Below are 14,867 nucleotides of genomic sequence, written 5' to 3' on the forward strand. Positions count from 1 at the left end.
AGACAAAGTCCAAGAGACAAAGCTTCTTTGGTTAAAYTGTTAAATTGCAATAAATAATTAACTTTAAAAATACAAGAGACCAATGGGTAGCATTATTTCTACAGCAGTGAGTTGCATGAGGGATAGCAGGGGCAAAAGCTGCAGACTGGGGCAGCAGTGTTTGATCAGTCTGAGAACAGGATGTCACGAGACAATCGCTTGCGATTCAAGGACACTGGATTTCATGACCCCAAAAGTCTCTTCTGGCCTGACATCACCCTGACACCAATGGGTTCTCCTTTATCGCAGTGTAACTGCAAGCTTCAGCTGCTGAAAGAAACAGCCATGTGGCTCTTATCAGTTGTGTATTGCAACTTGTAAAAACAGAAAGAGAAAAGAAAAAAGATGCTAAAAATATCAGGCAAAATCATAAGTCTGGAACAGAACCRGCTTTTATCTCAGTTTAAGTCAAAAGGGAGTTCATTGGATACAGTAGCATCTTTTTGAATTAAAYAAATAAACCTCAAAGATTTTATAATGAATACCCTTTCCATACATTTCTACAAAGCAGCCTATAAAACTGGGAATGAGAGAGATCATTCTTAAACACATACTGTAGGACACTGTTCACAACCCATACAGCAAGATATCATTTTCTATTCGAGTCTATTTGGCTTTTGTATAAGGAACTGTAAAAACCTCTGTGAAAATCCTGGCACGAGGGTAGGCAATAGGAGGCCTGACACTGACTCTGCTGAATCTCACCCTTCAAGAATAAAGCCTCAGAAGGAAAAAAAGTGTGTTGGTTTTGTTGCTGAGCCAGCTATTTAACTCCACCAGCTAGCAGAAACAAAGGAAGGACAAAATTATAAAGCATAAAGCACAAAGCACATGTTCATTTTGGACAAATAACCAAAACCCTTGAAATTTATGACTCTACACCATCTCTACCTGCTAAGTCATACAGAAAGCCAGGGCTGGAGATACCAGCGATCACGTAAATAAATTTTATTATGCTCTACAATACTAATACAGTTAGACACACTAATAATGGGAGAAGGGGAGGTTGCTATTTTTTTCATGTCCCATATGGTAATAATTTTGTATGATTGAACTGTTATGAGCTAAATAAAACTACACATTAACTGTAAGATACATTGCAAATACATTAAATCTTCCCTGGAGTTTTAGCAAATACTTGCGTTTTCTATGATGCATTTGGAATTAGCAATGGAATCTACCCTGGACCATAGGATTTATAAATAGATTTGGCTTCCCCTGCAATACTTTATGGGCAATTATTTCAGAAATGAAGATGCAGAGCCACAAATAAATAAAATAATTGCAGCTGATCGGGCTTTATTTACCACTTTCACATTTCCCTGACTGCTAAGCTTCCCTTCTCTGATTTGCTCCACTACCCTGACTCAATGACCAGACGAAGAGTTGTCAGTTAATGTCAAGCACAGAGCACAAAAGGTGCCAAAGGCAGATTCTGGTTTCCCCATCTCCGAATACTGCCTGGTCTGAAGGAGCCTTTCTGGAGCCAGCTTTCTTTCTGGATTAATTCAGCATGAAATTGGGAGCTGGTGAAACCACAGAGCCAGCTAGGTGAGTTCTGCAGGGTTTCAACCAACTTGCCAGAGTCTATTTTGCTGAGATTCTCCTAGAGAAATCTCTGCTGAAGTTCAGGAGACCTCCCATTTCCCTGCGGACACCCATCTGGGTCAGGGAAGCGTTCCCATGGTCCCCCCTACCTGCAGCAGTCCTGCTTGGACAGGTATTAATTCAGTTTGGAAGACACAACATATATCTATGGATAGCACAAGCAGCTTCCCACATCGTTCACATGCAATCAAAAGGTTGGTTGTAGAAAGAACTATCAACTCAGGAGAGAGAAAAGCATAACTCCTGCTGCTGGGAAAAGGCATCTCACCTCTGTACAGTCCTTTGTACAGCTCTAGAACTGAAGGTCTTGCTTGTTTTAGGCTCTTCTTTTATGACGTGCATTTCTAGCCATGGAGCTGATAATCCGCTAACAACACGTAGAAACACATAGGACGCATCGTGTGGGGATCTCCTGACTATGGAAACGAGTGCTTCCTTCCACCTGCTGACCTCACAAGCGGCAGCAGGATGGTGTTTCAGGTTAAATTCTTTGAAAGAAATGTCCTTTACACTGGTGCTTCTGATGACCAAGCTACATTTAGGAGATGTCTGGCCCTGATTTGTGAGCTTCCCATAGCCTCCTGCCCTGGGAAGGGTTAGGCAGCTTTGTAAAGTCTGAACCAGAAGGATACCCTGCAGAAAAGAGGGAACACCAGAAACAGCCCAGAAGATGCCTAGGAACTGGACAGGGTCCTACAGGAAGAAGTCTTGTGGCTCTAATAGCCTGAATTTTTTCAGTTCTAGGCTGCTTATTTCCATATCAAGATATCATGCTGCAAACCGGTCTAAAAACTTCATCCACAACAGTCCATAAGCTGGTGAAAGGGGCCAGTGGGACCAGATGCCAAAGATGCTAGGAAGATTTACACTACCAGAGCAGCTGGCTCCCTTTTCACTGTTATCAGAATGAAGACAAATGCTTGCAAACACCCTTATTTAAAATCACTAATGTGTTCAGCAACGATCAGCACAAATGCAGCAGTGTTGCTGCTGTAAGGTGTGGTGCCTGGGAACACAGCTGCAGAATGCTGTAGCGCTTCTTTTTCCAGATGTGTGTTTAATGCAAAGATCAGTGAGAAAATAGGATGTTGCTGCCCTTGGAATCAAGCAGAAGGAATGATTAAGACATCATCATTTTCTGCTGTTGTTCTGGTGGAGGGTAGTAATTGCTTCTGTATAGGAAAGTGGCTATACATCTATTGTCATCCATCATCTTGCCAAGGCTGCACGTAGTACAGTAGAAACAGCAAACTTCTGATTTGACCTCATTAGTATTCCCAGAATTACAATGTCATAACAATGATAAAGATAGAAAATATCTGCATCTCAGTAAATGGAAAAGAAACAAATCATACACTATGTAAAAAACCAACAAGGCAATCACTATTCTACCTAATATTTAAAGGCAGCTAGAACTGCCAGGTTCTTTGTTCCCCATGYGGGACAGGATGCAGTCAGGAATTGTGCTCAGATGCATCAAACTTGCATCTGTATTTGTCTGAGGTCAGTCTACAGTAAAACCTGTAGTAAAATACGGAGTTTATGTCAGTCCCCAGCCAGCAGCTTACCCCCTGAGCCATGCTATAGCTATAACACAGTGCCAAAGCATATTCCAAACCAGTCATTCTCAGTTACTTTAGTCTTTTATGGACCRTCCTAGAGGAAATTAACTGAACTTCCCTACAGTGGAAACAAAAGAAGAAAATGAATTTATTATTCCAGTGGTACCCTTGACACAGATACTGAGTAGCTTCATTAAACATTTTGCAGCCCCAAGCGACTTTGTTAAACCCTCTACAACAAGCACAGAGTCATTTTCCTTATTACAACACAAACACACAGGTCAGGATTCAGAACTCATTTACATCTGCTTTATACCTAAATAACTTCACTGATCTCGGTGGATTCTTGCCAGATTGATACAGGTGCAAATCAAGGCTGTATCATCCTAGTCCTTCCCTTTCACTCTAGTTTCACGATCTTGCAGTACCACTSTCAAATATACTCATTTTCATAGCTTCAGCCTAGTCATGGCCAAATGACTAATACAACCCTTTAATACAAACAATAATAAATCAACGGATTAAATTATAATTTATCAGACAAATACTATTTAGGTCTTCCCAAAGCTATGCTGTACCATCTCTTGTGTCTGGTCATACTCCAAAAGAGAACTGACATTATATAACACTCAGGACAGTGGAATAAGTTTACATAAAAAAAGAAATGCTGAAAACAATCTATATTTATGATGGAAGATTTCACAGACAGAGAGAATAACAATTCTGAGAAGACTATAATGTATCTGGTGCCTTCTTTGTACCTACTCCAAAGACCAGTCTAGCAGGGCAACATTTCTGCACACTCCTGAAGCTCTACATTAGTGGCAAGCCACTAGAACTAGGTGCCCTAACCTTGAGAGATACCAGCAGCAAACTTTTAATGGCTTTCAAAATGGCAACAGGCTATCCATCACAACCTCACGTTAGAAGACATCCAAACATTTCTTACTTACTTCATGGGTTTAAACAGTGCTTGTCCGTAATTCTGGAATGTCATGATCAGCTTCAGTTGGGTGCCTCCTGACTTCATTGCTGTGGGAAAAAAAATGAAGCCACTTTAACATACTACATATGGATCTACTTACATTCAGCTTTCTGGGAATGAAATAACGTATCTTTTGCTTTGTATTAGTTTCATYATTGTGGTGTCTGAGCACCAAGCTGGGTAATCCTAACTGGATGACAAATTATTCAGTGGGGGCAGAGCATAGGGCAGGGCTCTGAGCTGCTACCCAYGGCTAGAACGGGATTGTACTCCTAGTCTTTGCCTTTTTCAACTGACCTTTCAATTGCCTTTTTCATTGCCCCCCATTATGGGGTCCATAAACACCCCAAGTGCACAACATGAACAGGAATAGATCATCAGGGCCTTGTTTTCTTTGTCTTCAGTCCCTTTTGGACTTCTTATTAACGAGGGACATACACTGGAAAAGGAGATGGGGTGCCTTAGAAGACAACTGAGGCTGGGATGTACAATCTGGTGCACAGCAAACACCTGCTTAATTAAAAGTATGATCAGATACTCTAGCAATTCCTGATCTCTGCGGTGATTTTAACAATTGCTGCTGAGCAGTAGATGTAAATTCATCTCCTCTGTTCACAACAGATATGTATTGAAGGCCACCCATTAACTTCAGGGGATCCCAAATAGGTTCTTACATTGGGGCAGAACCATGCAGAGAGGATAGTTTCCTTTACTGGGAGTACAGGAGATGACAAGTAGAGGCAGCAGYGATGGTAGTCCATGCTGTGCACTGAGGGCGAGCTTTGTTCAAACATTAAATTAAAATAAATTAAATCTCACTTCCCAAACAACAGCAAATAGGAATTTAAGACCGACATTTATTCATAGCAATCCATACAGTTTGGACAATATCATGTTAACAGTCAGATTATAGTGTTTTTAAAGACAGAGTGATTTTTTTTTATACAAGTTTCTAAAACGCATTTTACTTGATGATAAGGTTATTTAAGAAAGGTAAATATATATGTTACCAAACCAGCTGCTTTTTCATCAACTTAATCAAAACCACTCAGAATAAATAAAAAGACCTGACTCTTTAATTCATGTCAGTGTTTGGAGTGGCTGACCATAGCATTCGTATCAGCGTGGGTGAGTCAGTCCTTTAGAAATGCTTCCTGCAAATGATCAGATAATCAATGCCCTGCTTTACTGTTCTGACAAAACCTGTGCAGAACTACATGAGTGTCAAGTTACCTTGCTCTGTAAATTTGGGTTTAGAGCTACCCTTGTTCTACCTATCTAGCTTGCACATTTTCTGTCTCTAACCAATGCCAGTACCTGCACATCCTTTTAATTACTCCTCTCTGTGCCTTATTACTGATAGGTCACCAGCTCTCTTTCAGCACTTGTAATCTATGTTTTTGCAACAAAATGTTATGCAAATCTAGTCAGTTTAATTACACTTCCTCTAGATTAAAATCCCTCCTGCCTCGCTGTTTTGCTGACCCCTGCCTTCTCTTGCATTACCGGTTTATCCCAAAGGAAGAAATAAATAATTAGAAATTAAAGGGTGTTAAATAACTTGCACTGAACAGGTAAAGCAGAAGCACATGGTTTTCATCTATTAAATTCTGTCTCTTGTGCAGATTTGGTCAGTTGATCGGCAGCTGTGGGAAGAAGGAATAGCTGCCTTTCATCCCGGAGCCTCGAGGCAATGAGGAGCAGTTAGCCTCCAGCTGAAAAAAGCATCTCAAGACCTTTTGACACATGCCCTTCACTTGGGCCTGCAGGAACCACGTCCATGCCCTGCGCCAGCCCTCCACCACCTTTCCCTGCCAGGCTAGGGCCAAAAGCACAGAATTTGCCAGGCTCTTTAAGGCATAACCTGTATTTATACCCTTGTTAATGTGGGATATCTCCATTCGGGTCAGTACTATCAGTCTCAGCAACGAAGGGCAGAACTGCATCCTTTCCAACAGACATAGCTCTCCTTAGCACCACTGACCTCAGCATAGCTGCTCGCAAGCTGCTTACACCAACTAAAGATCTAACCTTTCTGCTCTAAAATGTACATAATTTATGCTTTTTCATTCAGTTCCCAGAAGCTCAGGGCTTAGAGYTTTGTTCCCACTCCTCCCTGAAACATATAAGTCCAAAGTACAGCAGACCTGCTGTAGGCCCATCAGAGAGAAGAGGACTAGACCCCGTTTAGAGGTATGGCTGGGCAACCAAGGCTTTGGGAAACCACAAGAAAGCAAAGCAGGAGAGAAGAGGAAGCTCCACCATGCCTTCTTCCAAGCACAAAGTTTGGGACGCACTAAGCTGACTAGTTCCTCAGCAAATTGAAGCCACTCAACAGACAATGATTTTGTCAGCAGCCCCGTTCAACAATGAGTGTGTCATCACCAGGAAGGGGAATGTATGCAGRGGATTAACAATTCAGAATAATTCTTTTACAAGACACAAAGGCCTGGTTTTCTGTCAGAAAGACTTGAGCTGAAGGAAGACAAAAGCACCTCCCCTGGTCTTTTTAGATCCATCTTATTGTATTGCCTTAATTGGTTGCAATAGTAGCCTCGGCCGAACACAAGTTTTGCTGGCATTTTGCGCCCATGCTGCTGCGCAAACTTTGGGCCTCCCCGAAACAGAGCGTGACATTTGTGGGAACGGCTTCACGTCGTGCCTTGCTGCAGGCAGCTCRGGGCAGCCCCGCACGCCACGGGACAACAGCGTGCAGGAGCTCAGCACTGGCTTCCCACAATGCCCCCTGGACTCGCCATACACCACTCATGCCCATGCAYGCAGATACCACCAAGTTAACCACTCGCCCTGTGCCAGAGAGGATTCAAGGACATCCTCTGACTCCAGACTAGTCACAGCCTAAGGTCATAATCCCTGCGGAGAGGGAAATACTCGGTTCTCAGCACAGACTGTCCTACTGCACTCAACCTGACCGCTCCTGCTCCTCTAAAACGAGCACGTTTGGGAGTGAGGCTGAGGGAAGCCTACCACCTGTCCAGGTGTGCCCAGGTTAGGGGTGTGACAGGAGCAAATACAGGTGACAACCCCGGAGAAGAGCAGGTCCCATGACCATGTGAAGATGATTCACTCAGACTGCTAGGTCAGATAATTTTCCTTGTCCCTCAGCATTACATCTGCATGCTGGCTTCCTTTTCATTTTCTAACTCTTCTCCTTAAGGATCTCCACTTTCTGCTACACCTCAGTTAAACATTTCTCTCTGGCCATTACAGCCAAATGGTAAGAGCCCAGCGATGCTCCAGGAGCCTTGTTTGCATCTGGAGATGCCCTTGCACCTTCACCTACTGCCCATATGAGAGTTTCTGAAGATTTATAACCAGATTAGAACATACAGTTTTCAGAGAAGCTGGGGAACACTAAGCCATTGCAACCTGTCACGCCTGTRATCAGCAGGCTGAGACATTTTTGAGAAGGTCTTACAACCTAAGGCTGTTCTGACTCCAGAAGGAACCTCTAGTCATACTCTGAATTCACCTTTTTTTTAAAGGTTTCTGAATGTACAGCAACATCACAGGTCATAAACAGCTCTGGAAAAAACTATACAAACCTGCTGRCACCCCAGCAGGTACCTCAAATCAGCTCTCATACAGCTCTTGGACACACTGGCACAGTGTTAAAAACAAATTCCAGTACAACCATTACTTTTTATCTCAGGCAACTCAAACTCTCTCTTTTTCCCCAAAATAGAAAGGAAGGAAATGAGGCATTAACCTTTTCTGTTAACCGAGTGCAAGAGCTTTAGGGTGTGATCAAAAAATCTTCCTAATTTTAGGCATCTTTGCCAAAAATTCCCTGAGATTTACATTTGCTTGAGTGTTTGTGGAATTAGGGCCTTGTCAAAAGACCAGTGAATTCAGTGAGATGCCTCTTGTTTTCTCTGGTGGACTTTGGATCAAGGCTCTAAAAATTCCCCCTCCCGTTGCATCTATGAGCCTCCTGTCATGGCCACATGTCCTGCTTCCTCATCTTGTCCTCTCCTACTCCTTCCTGAAACTACATCAGTGCAAGACCTGACCCACAGACTCCAAGCAATATAAAAGCCAGGTACTACCCATCACCTCTCAGGCATCTTTTTATAATAGTATTCAATAGGGTTTGACCCAAAAGGATTGGGAAATTGCATGGATCTGGCTTTCCATCTCCTCTGTTTTGCCCCCATCCTGCTGGCCTAGCCTGTCTGCTCTTCCAGTGAAGAGTGAGGGTCACAGTGGCACCTTTGAACTGTTTTTGGTCAGAGGCCAACGCACATTTTAAAATGTATTTATGCAATGCTAATGCCTGAGAGGTGGGAGCCAGTCAAAGCCTGGGATGCAGTAACATCTGAAATAGATGAAGTTCAGATCCATCTTGGATTCCTGTTTACAGATCAAGCTTAAACCTAACATAAACATGTTGATCGGCTTTAACAAGTAATACTCTGCCCCAGGCCAGAGACACGGCCCCACACAAGCTGGGAAGAACATATTTCARAACAAATTCAAGCCCTCATTGTCTCTTAACTTCTTCTTGCTCAGCCAATTCTGCTAACTTATTTTTAAAGACCTTTCTTGGTTTAGTCAAGATAGCGAAAGACTTTTTTTTACTAGGAGGGGAAAAGATGTGCAAAATCATTCAAAGGCTTTGTTATACATTTTAGATCCCTCCTTTCATCTGGAATTGTACATTTAATCAACCTGTTGACTCTTGATAGATTCACTGTTTCTTATACAGTAAATCAATGGTGCTACATTTCATCATGCTTTTCACATATTCTCAACAGCATTTTTTCCCTTCCTTTGGATGAGATTTTATAATTTCCTTTAGCATCAGAATTTAGGTTCAATATTCAGCATCTTGCCTTTTTCTTTCTTTTCTTACTTTTTTTTTCTTCTTGATTTAAGTAGAGTCCACCCTAGTTAATTGCAGCATTTATTCGCTGCATGAGTAATCTTGTGCGCTGCCTTTCTAATTATCGCCTGCACAAACTGAAGGCATTGCAGGTTTCAGAAATGAACTGAGTCAGGTAATGTTTCCAAACCTTTCCAACTGGGGAATTAAAAGAATCAAAAAAATATAACCCCACCACACACAGAAATCGCAAAAACCTATCCTGCTCACACAAAATCCCACAGCACAGCTTCTCTGGACAGCAATACAAGCAAGATCAGGACCACACCTTCTAAGCTGATGCCTCCACAATGCACCATGCCGTATCTGTTGTTAAACTGCTGAAAGTGCTGCCACGATTATGCACAGGCATTTTGGAAATATGCAAGAAAATAGCTAACTATGGTTATTTTTGCATGCCATAAACAGTTATGAAAGCAAAGGAAGCGTGCAATTGCCCGTGCATATGTTTCTTCTGAAAATTGGGTTTCAGTGCTCAGTGGAAAGCAATCCTCCCTAGGCTCCTATTTATGTCAGGAGGAAATTTTCACTGAATTAAATCAAATTAAGAGCTACCCTGTTATGCTGAACTAAATGAATAGGAAATATATATATTGATGCAGGGCGCAGAATACATCCTCTGCTTAAAAGCTCTCCTTAACCCCGTCCTTTTCAAGGCCAGCTCTAGGTGTCACTGTGGGAGCTGAATGTGATGCTCCCTCCCATCCGTGGATTTGTTCCACTTAAACTTTAACATCAAGAAAATGTCACCTTGGTGCTCCCTGCTCTTGGGAATTGCTTCTGTCACCATTTTCATTTTAAAATAACACTGCACGTTACAGAGTCGTGTGAGCAGTTTTGATAGATGGTGCAGGATCAAGCTGGTCACTGCTCACCTCCATAAATAACGCGAGTTGAGCAGAGAAATTATGACATAGCTAAGAAAGCTGTTTAGCTGCACTTTGGACGTAATTACTGTAGGTATCAAAAACCTGCATATCAAATCACCTAATTCTATTAGAGTCAAAGCCAATCTAAACACTGGGAAAAGACTGGGTAGAGCAATACCCCATTTAATCTAATGCACATAAGTCTGTATATTTAATTGTTCTGGCTGCAAAAAGAAGCCTGAAGATTGGGCAGTATGAAGATTTCCATGTATTTTATAATTGGAGCCTGGTATCTCTGCAGGTGCCTTAAAAAAACAAAACAAAAGGCAAAGCAGCAAAAATTGCCCACGAGAAAAAAAAACAGACAAATTGGAAGATATGCAGGAATATGAAAAAGAATGTAACAGCCCTATAAACATCCTTTGGTCAAATATATTACTCTCTTTTAATCAGCTTACATGCTTTGCAACCCCTGCTGTGACCCTGCAGTAAAGCTGAAAAACGGCAGGTGTGACTTTAAAACGTATTTTTTTAAACACCCAAAGAATTTGCAACATGAAATAAAACGTGCTGCACTGTTTAGTAAGAAAAAAAAAAAGGTGTATTAACAATATGCTCTTTCTCGCTCTGCAACCTGCCTGAAACTCGCTGTTCGCAGAGGCAGGCTGCGGACGCTACCAGCAAAATTCAGCTCCTGTCATCTTTTCATGGGCAAAACTCCCTTTCAGCTGCCACGCGCCTGATTTTGGAAAGCCGTGATTAATGCCTAGTAATCATTACCTGTCAATTCACACCGCGACGGCTCTCCTTGATAAAGGACCACTGGCAGGTGGTGTACCTCATACGCTCATGGAAATAGCAGYGAACCGCCGGCAGGAACGCCGGCGCTGTGCTTCGGTGGGAGGGAGCGAGAGGCCCTCACCTGGCTCTGCAGAGCCTTGCTCACACGTTAGCAGCGAGACAGTCCCGTGGCAAACGGCTCGCAACAACCATCGGTCCCAGCGCTCCCTCCAGACGGCAATTAGTGAAAGCCTCGCGGCCGCCTCTGCGCCCCGCAAGGTGAAACCGCGGCGCCAGGGAAGCGAATGGCACAGCTGCCRCCGACGCCAGCAGGGTCAGGGCTTCGCTCCCGTTCTTCACCGCGACAATTTTGCCGCTGGGTGAACTGAAGCAGAGCGAGAGGTTAAGCAACACGCCCAGGAGCTCCGATCGCGTGATACGGAGCGAGGAGGTGAGGGAAGGGGAGCGTACSTCAAGGAGAAGGTCCCAGGGGCCTGGTCCGCGCGGCGGGTCACCCTCCCGAGGATGGGCAGTGTCCCCCGGGGGGGTGTCGCTACTGCCACAACGCTGCGTCCCATCTAAACCAGGGAATACCCGTGGCTCAGCGTTCAAACCTGAGCTCCTTAATTAACCATCCCAATCCGGCGCTTTGGGGACGGAAAACCAGTCTCAGGTTAATAACGAGCCTCTTTTCGTCCTCTTTTACAAGTGTCCATCCCACCTCTGAATCCAAACACGTTGGATGGTAGCCGGGTTCTGCAAATCATTCTGGGCAATTTTCRGCGCCAGGGCAGAGCCCCAAGCGGAGCTGCAAGCCTGCGTGCCCACCACGGCCGCGGCACGCGGCGGGAACCGCTCGCTGGCGTTCGGCGTTTTGGGGCTGCCCTGCCCTGACCGGCTACATCAATCCGCGCTTTACGATCAAGGATGGCGCCTGTTCCTGGGGTTGCTCGGCAGCCAGCGCGACTCCTGATGGAAAATGTAAACCTGGGGCCTACTCGTGCTATTCTTGTACGGGCTGTTTCCTGCTGGAGCCACGGGGGTTTTTTCCCTGCAGGGTTAAAGACCTGGTGACCTCATCGGGTGGTGGCAACACGTACAATCAGCAGTTTCACGGAGCGCCTGCTATTCCAGCCCTGCGAAACGTACTTAGCAACTCTGTGGTCGGTGCAAGTAACTTCATTTTCTATGCGGCAGATGGGAACTGCCGGCCGTGCTGCAGCTCTCTACCTCTAGAAACCACGGGGCGTGCATCCCCTCAGCATCCCGGGGCCTCGGCTTTTGCTTTTCTTTCCCGTGCAGTTACGCAGCTAAATTCGAGGAGACCCACGCTGTCATTAATCAGCCCCAGAGACGAACCCCTGACTGTTCCACCGTGTTTCCACGCAGCCAAAGGTCAGCGTGGGCACGTCCCAGTTGCGGGTTTATAGGCAGAATAAACAGAGCTGAACGCTGCTCGCCGTGGGGCTACCTTGATGCCGTGGCTCGGCCCTAAAGCCGAGAAAGCGGCACGAGCTCTGCCGAGCTGCAAARCGCTGGCAGCTCTGGATGCACCGGGCTCCGGAGCGTCCTCCTTGCAGCCATTCCCGCAGGGCTGCAGGTTAGCCTCGCCTCTCCTGCCTCAGAAACGCGAGCGCTGCCAGGCTGGCGCTTTTAAATAACGATCAGATAATAATGCAAATCTGCCTCTTGCAAGATGCTGCCTGCTTTTGGCTGTCATTTTTTTTTTATTGCCGTATTTTTTTTAAATAATCAAACAGGGCACTTTCAATCTGACCGTGACTGTAAGACCTCTGAAACGAATGGGTTTTGCCTTGCTGGCAGACTTTTCAATTATGCAGGTAATACAGAGCTGGCAATATCTCTTTAGGAAGCCGCTTTCTATTGAACACGGAAAATAAGYGCAGGAAGCAATGTTCTAGGCACATCAGAGAGAAGCCATGCAAAATATTCATTAATATAAAAACAGCAATGAGATCCTGAACAATGAGCAAAGAATCATAAAAATGATATATATCCAAACATACCAACACTGGTTATCTTTTGGGAGACCAGGTCTTGTAGTAAAGCCTCAATTGCAGGATTATGTCTGGAATACAACTCGTACCGATTAATGCCAATGTGGAATTTTAACCAGTTTGGGTAGGAGTCTATGGAGGTTTCTCCAGTTGGTAAAAATTCTTCATTATCTTCGTTTTGCCTACCACCAAAAAACAAAAAAACAAAAAGCCAAAAATGAGGAGAAAGAAATATTGTTACAGTTCGTAACAGGCATCAAGAAACAGGGCTTCAAAATGCAACAAGGCAGAGAAAAGCAAAGCACTATAAGGGCAGGAGAAGTCTTCCAGCTTGTCCCTGAGCCAGCCTGCGACCGAAGGGCCGGCTCCCGCTCCCAGGGAGGCCAGAGGGAGCTGCCTCCGACACCGAGGAAGCGGGATTTTCACCTACACGCTTCATGCCTGATTTAAAGCCCATGAAAGTCAGGAGCAAAACTCTGAGTGACATCACTGAGAGTGAGAGGAGGCCCTTATATAGCAGAAACACGGAGCTCCACGTTTTATATTGTGTTTAGATTATATTAGGTTGCAAACCTCTTTCCCGAGCTTGACAGAAATGAAAGCATCCTCCTGAACTTTTTGTTAACACTGAGCTGGTTCTGCAAATGGATACTGCAGCAGTAATTTGAACTGTTGCACTGACTGCTCCCACTCGCTCTTCCTCTTCTCGTATTTAAACACAGTCGTAGAGAATGAGAAGAAACCAGATCACTTTGAGCTAGTTGCTAAAGAATAACTGTGAGAGGTGTTTCCCCTTCCTGAGCAGCAAGCTACTGTTACAAGAGAGAATCGTTTAAATTGCTGTTAACTCCTAAATTTCATGTTAGTTCTGTGAACTTTGGGTGCAATCACTAACGAAAACAAGCACAAGCGGCAGCTGCATCGTGGACATCCGTGATAATTGGGCTCTTAACCCCTTTGCTGTACTATCACGTATCTGCAGTCCAGAAGTCCACTGTGTTTTTAGTCATCTCCAGATGTTATATGTTTGTGACATTTTTTTTCTTTTTTTTCTCAGAGAAACTGGAACTTTCTCAGGTCTTTCACTTCACAGTCAGTTTTGATTATTAGATGTAAAGGGCCTGAACAATTCACGTACTCGTGAGGTAGAAATCAGAAATATTTATAGCCTGCCTCCTGAGATTCAGATCCTGCTGGTTGCTCTGCTGCTCGCAGGGCTTTTGCGTGGTACACTGCAGCTGTTTAAACATTACAATGTCACTGTGCTTGAAAGAGGGTGCTGTTGTATTAGAGGAGCCTTTTGATTTTTCCATCATTGAAATTTCTAAGCATTTYTTACAAGCCAGTAGGGCAAACAGTACACAGAGACAACTAACTGCTTTGAAAGTTAGATGGAAGCAGAGGTGTTAGGACACGGGGAATTAATCTAGGATGAAAAATGTACCACAAATCAGATCCTGAAGGTTGAAATACCTGCTAGGATGAATGCCTCTGTGGCACCAGCCCCTGCTTTTGAGAAAAGTTCCTGTGCTGTTGTCTGCGCTCATTGCTCATTGCTTAGCCCCTTAACCCCGGAGCGGGAGACTAGGAAAGCAGGCTAGGGGAAGGATTGCTGTGTGTTTGTTCTCCTTCTTATTTTTCCCTTAGCATCTGTCTCCAGCTACAGCTGGAGACGGGATGCTGGGGCRTGCGGCCCCTCTGGTCTGGGTGCTCCAGCCTCCTGACGTCCCTGCGTTATATTCCTCATTTCCTTGCATTTCCTTTGCAGGAAAACAACCGCTCAGGCATATGTCCAGTTCCTCTTTTTTTCCTTATCCCTCCCGGTGGCACCTGAATTATTTCTGCCGGCCCCTCCGTCTCCCCACCACCAGCCCTCAGCGCCTTCTCGGGAACGGCTGGGCAGCGCCGACCTTCGCAAAGGGGGGCACAAGGGGACGTCGGCGCTGCCCCGGGGGGGGCGCACAGGGGCGGCGGGCGCGGGGGCGCGGGGGGCGCGGGCGCACTCACCACTCGGGCTGCTCGGCCGCCTTGGGGTTGAACCTGATGTCGCTGTTGACATTGAAGAGGACGTCGGCGTCGGCCAGCGGGGGCAGGGCGGCG

At 44.9% G+C, this 14,867-nt stretch overlaps 1 protein-coding gene across 1 annotated transcript in view; it reads right to left on the minus strand.

The window, feature by feature from the left end:
- Nucleotides 1–14,861, minus strand: part of FAM20C (FAM20C, golgi associated secretory pathway kinase) — a 56,909-nt gene extending 42,048 nt beyond the window's left edge. Inside the window, exons 1-3 of the mRNA XM_026083102.1 lie at nucleotides 14,775–14,861; nucleotides 12,777–12,949; nucleotides 4,163–4,241 (exon numbers count right to left, since the gene is read on the minus strand). Of these exons, the coding sequence (XP_025938887.1) occupies nucleotides 4,163–4,239 (77 nt within the window). The 5' untranslated portion in view covers nucleotides 4,240–4,241; nucleotides 12,777–12,949; nucleotides 14,775–14,861. The remainder of the gene's footprint in view (nucleotides 1–4,162; nucleotides 4,242–12,776; nucleotides 12,950–14,774) is intronic.
- Between the last annotated feature and the right edge of the window lie 6 nt (nucleotides 14,862–14,867).

Source organism: Apteryx rowi, unplaced genomic scaffold (assembly GCF_003343035.1).
Source record: "Apteryx rowi isolate R43461 unplaced genomic scaffold, aptRow1 scaffold_6, whole genome shotgun sequence".
NCBI lineage: Eukaryota > Metazoa > Chordata > Aves > Apterygiformes > Apterygidae > Apteryx > Apteryx rowi.